Source organism: Moschus berezovskii, chromosome 1 (assembly GCF_049115385.1).
Source record: "Moschus berezovskii isolate FMDL1 chromosome 1, NW_MosBer_1.0, whole genome shotgun sequence".
Taxonomy (NCBI): domain Eukaryota; kingdom Metazoa; phylum Chordata; class Mammalia; order Artiodactyla; family Moschidae; genus Moschus; species Moschus berezovskii.
This window is the reverse complement of record NC_142460.1, coordinates 76,820,086-76,832,260: the sequence shown is the minus strand read 5'-3', so window position 1 is coordinate 76,832,260 and position 12,175 is coordinate 76,820,086. Positions and strand designations below refer to the sequence as shown.

General features: G+C 40.9%; 1 protein-coding gene across 1 annotated transcript; it reads left to right on the top strand.

Annotated features, from left to right (window-relative positions):
* The first annotated feature begins 9,494 nt into the window (after positions 1 to 9,494).
* Positions 9,495 to 11,850, top strand: LOC129551469 (uncharacterized protein NECTIN3-AS1-like). The gene is given in 3 exon segments (XM_055419443.2): positions 9,495 to 9,557; positions 10,596 to 11,117; positions 11,545 to 11,850. Coding segments are annotated over 3 exon segments (891 nt in total).
* The last annotated feature ends 325 nt before the right edge of the window (positions 11,851 to 12,175 follow it).

Below are 12,175 nucleotides of genomic sequence, written 5' to 3'. Positions count from 1 at the left end.
CAACTATGACCTTCCCAGGCCTGGCTTAACACAGTCAACAAATGTAAAAGATGTCCTTCAAGATGTTTATGTTTCAAATACTGTTGTTCAAGCATTTTATTTTATTTTTTTAAAATTTATTTATTTTAATTGGAGGCTAATTACTTTACAATACTGTATTGGTTTTGCCATACACTGACATGAATCCGCCCCGGGTGTACATGTGTTCCCCATCCTGAACCCCCCTCCCACTTCCCTCCCCATATCATCCCTCTGGGTCATCCCAGTGCACCAGCCCCGAGCATCCTGTATCATGCATCGAACCTGGACTGGTGATTCGTTTCATATATGATAATATACATGTTTCAATGCCATTCTCCCAAATCATCCCACCCTCGCCCTCTCCCGCATAGTCCAAAAGAACGTTCTATACATCTGTGTCTCTTTTGCTGTCTCTCTCCAATTAGATTGTGTTACAATTAAAGAATTCTTTCCACTCTTTTTTATTATGATAAGTGGATTGTACAAATGGTGGCCTTTACCTATTTGCAGGTCTTTTAAATAATAAAATGCGAATGAACCTTGCTTTTAGTGGATATTCTGAACAAAATTCTTCCAAATATATCACTCTTTATATTTAAGAGTGATATAATCTAATGAAATTGTGCCTATTTCTGTCCTGATGTCCATGGTAGGAACCCTGGGCCTAATTACTGTGCTTACCTATTGCCCTCAGTCCTAAGCTAAACATGAAAAGCCGAAGAATAGGCAAAAGCAAAGGAAATCTCTTAGTGCACAAGTATGAATGTGTGTGTATATGCACACACACGTGCATACCTCAGGAGAGTGAATGGTGAGAAAGGGCAGGTCAAAGTGGCCCTGTTCATTTGACAGATTTTAAAAAAGGATTCCTATTAATATAATAATTATCAATGATGAACCAGATGGTAAAGAATCTGCCTACAATATGGGAGACCCTGGTTCGATTCCTGAGTTGGGAAGATCCCCTGGAGATGGGAATGGCTACTCATTCCCGTATTCTTGCCTGGAAAATCCCTTGGACAGAGGAGTCTGGTGGGCTAAAGTCCATGTGGTTGCAGTCGGGCATGGCTGAGCAACTAACACATTATTAATTACGTGAATACTTGTGTAGTATCAGGCAGTATGATAGACATTTAAATTACCTTATGAAAGCCTCCTTAATTTGGCACTAATTTTGTTTCCACTTTACATGATAGAAAACTGAGGTTTAGAGAGGTTAATTACCTTACTCAAGTCCCCGCACAAGATGATCACTGGGATTGAGAGATGCTTCCCTGTAGCACGGTCCACCTTTGTATCCTCTGCACCATCCTCTGCTTTCCTGTTCTTCAGTATGATGTCTCCAAGTTATTTTTGTATAAGCAGGGAAGTAGAGAGAATGTGGGAGGAAAATAACTAACATATACTAGTTTTAATTTTCTGATCATTTTTCCATAGGCTATCTATTTAATCCTCGGAAAAAGATACGTGCTATTGTTGTCTCCATTGAAGAGGGTGAAACAGAGGCTCAGAAACATTCAGTGATTCCATGTTGTTGTAGGTGCTGTGGCTCCTTTACCTGACTGTTGTTTACTATCACATTGTGAGACTCTACCACAGTATCCTAACAATGGACATGTGGATTTTTTCACAAGCTTTTTGTATTGTAAATAGTTCCTCTGTGAACATTTATATGTATATTTCTAATGCACATTTTGCATAGCTCTTTCTTAGGTGTATACCTGAGAGTATATTTGTTTGGAACAAGGATGATCGTGTGTCACGAATTATTTAATTTTGATTGAATAATTCTTTGCATCTGAAGTTAAAAGAGAATTCTATAAACCTGAGGTCTCACCTTTCTCCCCCAAATCACCTAACTTAGTCACTATCTAGGGCAACAGAGTGGTGAAGCTTGGACCGAACTTAAGTTCTGTAATTCCAGACAGTTCCCAGGCCTGTCCTGCTTTAACACATGAGCATCTTTCTCACCATTCTACTTGGGTGGCCTGAGAGCTGCAAATTTCACAGGTTTAAAGGATTATACACCACTGAGTTGTGAGTCTGTTTCTGCAGAAGAGATTGGATTTTGAGAAATTACTCAAAAGAGTTTATATTGCTTCACCCATGGGTCTATGTGTTGCTCCACTTGAAATGAAAAGAATGGCTTCGTGATTTAGCTTTATGAGGGAACCAGAGCCATAGAGTTATGATCCAGTGCATGTACCATTGAAGGATAACAATTTAAAGTCCAATAATTCTTGCTATCTATCTTCACCAGAGGATCTCAAAGAGTTTTATGAGAAATTATAGACTAAGAATTGGAAAGAGTTATGTGCAATTTATGGTTAGAAAAGAAAGTGCTAAAGTTTTCCGGAATGCTCCAAGGCTGTCATTAGAGAAGATGTGAAGAGAGCCCAGGATCATCGATCCTTTGGCTAGGAACCCTAGCAGGACTAAATGTGACAAAATGACTCAGTGATCCTGAGTGGCTTCAGCTTGCTTTGTGTGGCAGTGTTCCTTTTCTAGGGGTCCTGCTGCTTGAAGGAAGACAAAGAAGAGACAACATGAATTGGTTGCCCTGAAACTTTAAGAAACGGTATTATTCTGGTGGTCATATTAATACTGCTTTTGAAATGTACTCTCCTGACTAGTGTTTCTCCCTCTTTTATTGGAATTTTAAGCACAATGATGTGAGCCAGCTGAAGTTTTTAAACATCACAAATATAAATGGTTATCCTAAATTATATTAGGGAGAGACTCTACTTGAAGTATTTAGGTTAATAAATTAAGACACCAAATGCATATGGGCTTAATATGTTTTAAGACTAAATATGTGATTCTATAAAACTAGTGATCTTTATGCTTTCTGTTGGCTTGCCATAGGATTTTTAATTGAATTACTACAGACAATTCAGCATAAAATATTATCAGATTTAACCACCCACTGAGTGTGTTATTTGTTACTGTTTTATTAGGCTAAATCAAAGGTCACACATCTCTTTTCCTGTACTGATCTTCAACCCAGAGGGATAAAGTTTTAAAATGAGATGATGAAATTTTAGAAAAGAGCAAGAACTTAATAAAATGATAATACTCAATTAATTTCTATAGAAAAATAAAGCTTCCTTGACTATATGCACATTCCTAGCTTTTTAATAGTTTGCTTCTTTGATGTTCACATTCTTTTTTTTTTTTGGTAATTAATTTATTTTTTATTGGAGGCAAATTATTTTACAATATTATATTGGTTGGTTTTGCCATACATTGACATGAATTCGCCCCGGGTTTACATAAGTTCCACATTCTAAGTTTGTAACTAATCTGAGACTGAAACTAGAAGGAGAGTTGTAGGTGCTCATGGAGAAAAGACCTGTTGGCAACCCAGTGTCAACATTATCCACACTTCAAGCATAGTGCCTTCTGGCCATATCTTCCAAAAGTTCAAAATGTGGGTGAGAAAGCAACATGTCTGGAGGATTCAGCTCAGAAGATAACCATTTCAGAGTCTATACATCTTCATTTGGTCAAAATAAGTGGTTAGGAATGACCTCCATTTTTTTGAAGGCTATTACAAGTCATTTTGTCTCATTTTTATACCTGAGAGTATTTAATTCAGTTGTTCTCAAAGTGCAGGCTCCAAACCACCTGCATCACCTGGGAGCTTGTTAGAAATGTATATTCTCATTTGTTCATCCAGTCCTGCTGAATCAGAACCACTGGGGAGGGGGCCCAGTAATCTGGTTTAAAAACGCTTCATGTGATTGTCATGCCTGGTAAAGTTAGAAAACAACCAATTTATGTTGATCAGTGTATGCTTTATGTTAAGCATATTGAAGAGCAACTTTGCCAATGTCTGATTCATAGTAGGCTCTCAGTAAAAATTACCCTGAAAATATACTTAAATTGTAATGCAACATTCTGCAATGCTTACTATCATATTTTAGTCCCTTTGTAACTGTATACTCAGGAATGAGTAGTTGCCTTCACAGATTATTCATTTTCTTTCCCCTTAAGATTAGTTCTTCAGCTTTTTAATTTAATATGAAAAGTTATCTTCAAAGAAAATTGTTGTCTGATGCTTCAGTTATTTAATTCTCTGGAGAGTCACTGAGAAGCAAAGTTGGCTCATGCCAGTCATTTCTTCCCCATTTTTAAAGAGGAATAGTCACTTCACTGTCAATAATGATTAGTGAGTTTTTTTTTTTTTCCCCTAGTCTCTTCTACAGGGCCAGGCAGAAGTTTAGTGGCCATAAGTTTGTTGTTTTAAGACTTCTAAGTTGGCTCTGAGTCTGCTTTGGCAGCAAATTGACCCAAGGGCTTTAATACTCTCAGCTTTGCTTTAGTAATACGTGAAAATGGGGGAAAATCAATCATAAAGAATTTTGAAGTGCAATAGATTTATGGAGACAAATGGGCTCATATTGTGACACGTGAATTCATATATATTATTCTTCCAAATAATTTCCAGTGTGTGAAATCCTGAGTAATCAGGGACTCCAGATTTAATGGCATTCTTGTGGTACAAATCTCTTTTGCATCTTGTCAGGCACTTGCCCTCTGGGGTTGAACAGCATCCCTGCAAATGAGCACACCCAGCTCTTGTGGAGTGTTCCTCACATTGGGGCATCAAAGAGAGAGTCAGGGTCTGGAATTGGGTATGTGTCCCATGGGTATGTGTCATGGCAAATCCTTGTAGTCCAGGAGTGACAGAAGTTTTGGGGAGACCTTGCATGAGGCAGGATGGGGAGGTGGGGATGGCCAGGGGGGTGCTGACACTTTATCAGGAAGATGAAAAGTGTGGTGGGGTGAGAGGGAAGTGGGCCTGAGGGAGTCAGGAACCTGAGTAACTGAGGGCCTCCCTGGGTAGCATTCCTTGTGATTCTAGTAGGGAAGTGGGTGGGAGATGCTACTTGTATAGAATTGCACCAAATGATGCTAACCACCACCCTAGTAGCTACCCCCCCTTTTTTTTTTCTGAGTGAAACCAACTTCTGACATCACAAGCTCTGGATTGGTAGCTGGATTTATAGTTGAGCACTGGCCAGCATTGTTAAGTTTTGTCCCCCAAATTTCAGTTTCTTCATTCAAAGAGAGGGGAGAATCAAACAAAGAGCTCCAGGTTTGGAGGGCAGCCTGTAAAGACCTGCATTTTGAAGCCCACAAATACTGAACATCTTCCAGATGCCAAGAACCACGGAGACACGCAGGATGAAGTGACAAGCAGGACTTCCTGCCCTCAGGGAGTGCTGAGCCTAGTGAAGGAGACAGATCTCTAAACAGGTTATTACAATCCAGTGGGATGAACTTTGTAGGTACAGAATATTACCTGAATCAAATCAGGGTCCTGGCGGACAGTTCTGACAAAACATGGTCTGCTGGAGAAGGGAATGGCAAACCACTTCAGTATTCTTGCCTTGAGAACCCCATGGACTGCATGAAAAGGCAAAAAGATAGGACACTGAAAGATGAACTCCCCAGGTTGGTAGGTGCCCAGAATGCTACTGGAGAATAGTGGAGAAATAACTCCAAAAAGAATGAAGAGATGGAGCCAAAGCAAAAACAACACCAAATTGTGGATGTGACTGATGATGGAAGTAAACTCCAATGCTGTAAAGAGGAATATTGCATGGGAACCTGGAATATTAGGTCCATGAATCAAGGCAAATTGGAAGTGGCCAAACAGGAGATGGCAAGAGTGAACATCGACATCAGTGAATTAAAATGGACTGGAATGGGTGAATTTAATTCAGATGACCATTATATCAACTGTGGACAAGAATCCCTTAGGAGAAATGGAGTAACCCTCATAGTCAACAAAGAGTCCAAAATGCAGTTCTTGGGTGCAGTCTCAAAAATGACAGAATGATCTCTGTTCGTTTCCAAGGCAAACATTTCAATATCACAGGAATCCAAGTCAATGCCCCTATCAGTAATGCTGAAGAAGCGGAAGTTGAATGGTTCTCTGAAGACCTACAAGACCTTCTAGAACAAACACCAAAAAATTATGTTCTTTTCATTATAGGGGACTGAAATGCAAAAGAAGGAAGTCAAGAGATACCTGAAGTAACAGGCAAATTTGGCTTTGGAGTACAGAATGAAGCAGGCCACCGGTTAACAGAATTTTGCCAACAGAATGCACTGGTCATAGCAAACACCCTCTTCCAACAACACAAGAGAAGACTCTACACATGGACATCACCAGATGGTCAACACTGAAATCAGATTGATTATGTTCTTTGCAGGCAAAGATGGAGAAGCTCTATACAGTCAGCAAGAACAAGCCCAGGAGCTGACTGTGGCTCAGATCATGAACTCCTTATTGCCAAATTCAGACTGAAATTGAAGAAAGTAGGGAAAACCACTAGACCAATCAGATATGACCTAAGTCAAATCCATTGCAATCATACAGTGGAAGTGACAAATAGAATCAAGGGATTAGATCTGGTGGACAGAGTGCCCGAAGAACTATGGACAGAGGTTTGTGACATTGTACAGGAGGCAGTGATCAAGACCATCCCCAAGAAAAAGAAATGCAAAAAGGCCAAATGGTTGTCTGAGGAGGCCTTACAAGTAGCTATGGAAAGGAGAGAATCTAAAGGCAAAGAAGAAAAGGAAAGACATACCCATTTGAATGCAGAGTTCCAGAGAATAGCAAGGAGAGATAAGAAAGCCTTCTTCAGTGATTAATGCAAAGAAATAGAGCAAAACAATAGAATGAAAAATACTAGAGATCTTTTCAAGAAAAGTAGAGATATCAAAGGAACATTTCTTGCAAAGATGGACACAATAATGGACAGAAACAGGTTGGACCTAACAGAAGCAGAAGATACTAAGAAGAGGTGGCAAGAATACATAGAGGAAAAAAATAATAATAAGAATACACAGAGGAATTATACAGAAAAGATCCAGATAATGTTGGTGTGATCACTCACTAAGAGCCAGATATCCTGGAATGCAAAGTCCAGTGGGCCTTAGGAAGCATCACTATGAACAAAGCTAGTGAAGGTGATGGAATTCCAGTTGAGCTGTTTCAAATCCTAAAAGATGATGCTGTGAAAGTGCTGCACTCAGTATGCCAGCAAATTTGGAAAACTCAGCAGTGGCCAGAGGACTAGAAAAGATCAGTTTTCATTTCAATCCCAAAGGAATGCAATGCAGAAAATGAAGAAGAACTAAAGAGCCTCTTGATGAAAGTGAAAGAGGGGAGTGAAAAAGTTGCCTTAAAGCTCAACATTCAGAAAACTAAGACCATGGCATCTGGTCCCATCACTCCATGGCAAATAGATGGGGAAACAGCAGAAACAGTGAGAAACTTTATTTTTTTGGGCTCCAAAGTTACTACAGATGGTGACTGCAGCCGTGAAATTAAAAGATGCTTACTCCTTGGAAGAAAAGTTATGACCAACCTAGGCTACTTATTAAAAAGCAAAGACATTACTTTGCCAACAAAGGTCCATCTAATCAAAGCTATGCTTTTTCCAGTAGTCATGTATGGGTGTGAGAGTTGGACAATAAAGAAAGCTGAGCGATGAAGAATTGATGCTCTTGAACTGTGGTGTTGGAGAAGACTCTTGAGAGTCCCTAGGACAGAAAGGGTATCCAACCAGTCCATCCTAAAGGAAATCAGTCCTGAATATTCATTGGAAGGACTGATGCTGAAGCTGAAACTCCAATACTTTGGCCACCTGTTGTGAAGAACTGACTCATTTAAAAAGACCCTGATTCTGGGCAAGATTGAAGGTGGGAGGAGAAGGGGATGGACAACAGAGGATGTGATAGTTGGATGACATCGCCGACTCAATGGACATGAATTTGAGTAAACTATGGGAGCTGGTGATGGACAGAGAGGCCTGGCATGCTGCAGTCCATGGGGTCACAAAGAGTCAGACATGTTTGAACCACTGAACTGAACTGAACTGAATGATAGGAAATGTTCAATGTGTTCCTCTCACTTTCCAAAAGATGGATCTGTTTGAAAATTGACCAGTTTCAAAATTTTGCTACTAGTTGTTTGTGTAAATGATTGTGGGTCATAAGAGACTATGTTAGAAGTACTGTATTCCTAGACATATTTTGATCTTTTCCTGCTTTAAAATCCCTCTTTTAAGTGAAAAAGCCCTTTCTCATTCTATCATCTTCTACTCTTCTGTAGAAAGTGCACTTGCTGGGAGTTAGGTGACTTGATTTCTAATCCCATCTCTGCTGCCTAATAGTTGTATGACTTTAGGCCAAGGCTTGGAAGGCTATAGCCTGCTGCCTAATCTGGCCTATCACCTGTTTTGTAAACAAAATTTTATTGGAACACAGCCATGATTGTTTATTTCCTTATCGACTGTGGGTGCTTTTGTTTTACAGCAGATGAATATTTGTAAGAGGACCATAGGACCCACAGAGCCTAAAATATTTTCTCTTAGGTCCTTTATCCAACAGACTTGCCAAGCTCAGCATTAAGCAGGTCATTATCTTACTTGAGTCTTAGCTTCCCCATCTGTAAATTTGGGGAATTGGATTATGTTTTTCCTCAGGGTCTATGTTCTTTGCATCCTTGATAACTCTTCCTACAGAAAAGCCTCATCTAACCACTCCAGTACTCTTGCCTAGAAAACCCCACGGATGGAGGAGCCTGGTGGGCTGCAGTCCGTGGGGTCGCTAAGGGTCGGACACAACTGAGCGACTTCACTTTCACTTTTCACTTTCACACATTGGAGAAGGAAATGGCAACCCACTCCAGTGTTCTTGCCTGGAGAATCCCAGGGACGGGGGAGCCTGGTGGGTTTCCGTCTATGGGGTAACACAGAATCGGACACTACTGAAGTGACTTAGCAGCAGCAGCAGCAGCAACACAATCATTGTATGCTGGAATATAAACCTACTCATATTTTCATTCACTTATTCTATTTATTTGGAGAAGGCAATGGCAAGCCACTCCAGTACTCTTGCCTGGAAAATCCCATGGACTGAGAAGCCTGGTAGGCTATAGTCCATGGGGTCACAAAGAGTCGGACATGACTGAGTGACTTTACTTCACTTATTCTATTTATTAGGGCTTCCCTGGAAGCTCAGTGGTAAGGAATCCGCCTGCCAATACAGGACACATGGGTTCAATCCCAGGTATAGAATATCCCCTGAACGGCAATTCACTGTAGTATTCTTGCCTGGAGAATTCCATGGACAGAGGAGCCTGGCAGGCGATAGTCTGTGGGGTTGCAAAGAGTCAGGCATGATTTAGCTACTGAACAACAGTAACAAATTCTATTTAATAGGCAACTGGCAAGCCACTATGGAAAACTGACAACTCTAAAATATTCCCTGACCCTGTTGAGAAGCTTATAATCTGCTTAGAGACATAGTTATAACGTTCAGAAGTTAAATTATAATAGAAGATAATAAAGGATAACATTCCAAATTTAGTGATTATGATTAAAGATGTTCAGAGAAGAGAAATAAGGATGGGCTGAGATGATTAGGGTAAACCTAGAGAAGAAAGCGGGATGTTTTTGAAGGGCACTCATCTCCATAACCCCATAGAATTCTGGATTCAAAGTCCCTCTAAGGTAATAGTTTTTAACTTTAGAATGCGTGAAAATCACTTACGTTACTAGGGGAAAAAAAAATTCCTAGAACCCAGCTTTAGAGATTCTGACTGTATGTCCCAGTCTGTGGGGTGTGTCCCAGAAATCTGCTTTTTCAAAAAATACCCCAGGTGATTCTGATATACATGGAGAATACTGCTCTGGAAATGTGGCAGGTTTCTGCCCAGGAAATTAACCTAGGTTTGGCTAAGTCTTATTAAACCATAGATTTTGTGTGATCAGGAGGAACTCCACTGACTTATTTCAGTGACTTTATCTCTCCTTTTAATAAAGCTGAGAACTTCCAGGCCAAGTAGAACAACCTGAGGACTCTATTTCCAAAGGCCCTTAAACTCTTTTAGATAAATTGAGAGCAGAAATCTGAGATCAGTGTTGCTGTTTGCTATGATCAGTTCAGTTCAGTTCAGTCGCTCAGTCATGTCCGACTCTTTGTGACACCATGAATTGCAGAACACCAGGCTTCCCTGTCCATCACCAATTCCTGGAGTTCACCCAAACCCATGTCCATCGAGTTGGTGATGCCATCCAGCCATCTCATCCTCTGTCGTCCCCTTTTCCTCCTACCTCCAATCCAGTGAGTCAACTCTTCACATGAGGTGGCCAAAGTATTGGAGTTTCAGCCTCAGCATCAGTCCTTCAAATGAACACCCAGGACTGATCTCCTTTAGGATGGACTGATTGGATCTCTTTGCAGTCCATGGGACTCTCAAGAGTCTTATCCAACACCATTGTTCAAAAGTATCAATTCTTCAGTGCTCAGCTTTCTTCACAGTCCAACTCTCACATCCATACATGACCACTGGAAAAACCATAGCCTTGACTAGATGGACCTTTGTTGGCAAAGTAATGTCTCTGCTTTTTAATATGCCTTCTAGGTTGGTCATAAATTTCCTCCCAAGGAGTAAGCATCTTTTAATTGTCTATGATAGCAGAGGGTAAATCATTGGAGTGAGGGGACTACTTGCCTTAATATTTGACTTTTGGTCCTTTCGTTTTAAGCTCCTTGTTTCTGCAAAGGTGGCTGAGGTCAGCATAGTGGGTCAAAAAAAACACACACACAAAAAAACAAAAAACAAAACCTTCAGTGAGAGAGGTTGGGAATCTTCAATCTTCATTCCAAACCATGTTGCTGAAGACTTGAAGATATCACCAGAAACTCCTGATACAGAGGCTAGATTCTACCCATGGGAGAACGATTCTGTGAAGAAAAATTTAGAATCATCTTCAGAGCCATAGGAGGGAACATCCGAGAGTCCTGTGGGTGATGTTATACGAGATCTTGCCATGCTTTCAGTCCAGAGAAGAAAGATAGATCCATCTCCAAAAATGCATAGACATCTGAGGAAGGTTGTGAGGACAAGGGGAATGAGAAAGAGCAAGAGGAAGGAGCAAGTGAAGACCCACTTCCCTGGCATTCTTCCAACACCTTTTGTACCACCACAGAGTGAAGAAGATGAGGTGGTAGATAAAAAGCTGACCCTGCTCAGTGCCAGGGAACGTTATCTTGAAATTTCCAATGAGGTAGGGATGAGGCATGGGGTTGCAAAATTCTGGACTCGACATACATGTACAACAAACATATATCCAAGTGTATAATGGCCTGACACTCTAAAAATGTGTTTCTTTCCCAAATATCAATTCTAAGTGGTTCCAGGATGGAGGCTGAAGGAAGAGGACATGGGTACCACAAAGCCATTCAGTGATCCAGGCTGATGGTGCCTCTGCCAACTTCACCATGCAGTTTCCACAGGGGATCTCGGGTTACTCCAGAGGGAAAATAATGACACCTCTTCATCTGGAATGAGCAGAGGCAGGATACGGAACTTGAGAAACAAACTGGGATCCTTGGATCCAGATGGAGTATGAAAGAAATGATTGAGAAAGGCAAGTCCTTTCTGTACATATGTGTTTGCATTGGAGACTTTTAACTTTTTTCTTCTACTTGCAGGATGGATTACAGAGTTGGAAGGATGAAGGTGCCTGTGTAATGCATCAGGAATGTCAGATCCAGCCCTGTGAGCTCTCAGTGTCCCCAGAGCTTGGGTCCTCCTCCTCCGCAGTGACATCCTTGGCATCACCGCCACTCTGCTTCAGTTGGTTTTTAAGCTGTTTCTGGCAGACCTTCTCGAGGTCCAGGAAAAGGAAATCTCCTGGAAGAGAGGACACTAGGCAGGCTGAGGCAGGGGGTGATGCTAAGGCTCTGAGACCTGGTCTGTTGAGGCTTCTGGGCAAAAGCAAAATGCAGCCTCACTGAGGCCTGTAGCAAGTTGAAATTGATTTAGGTTTCCCTCGTGTTTAGTTTTACAGCTTTCTCTATGTCATTGTTCCTGTTCATTGAGTTCTTATCTGTTGAAGAGAGAGCTGCTTTTAAGCTCATCCTCAAGCCTAAAGAGGTAGTAAAATCAAAGTCACTTTGAGGGTTTTAATACTGTGCCCAGTAGTGGGATTGTTTTCCACTTCCTCCCATTAGACTGAAGTGGGATTCTCGGTGGAGCCATGGTTCCTAAAATTCATGCATATTTCATACATATATTTGGTTGGCTTACTTTTCACTAACTTCTCTGAGGATGGAAGCCATA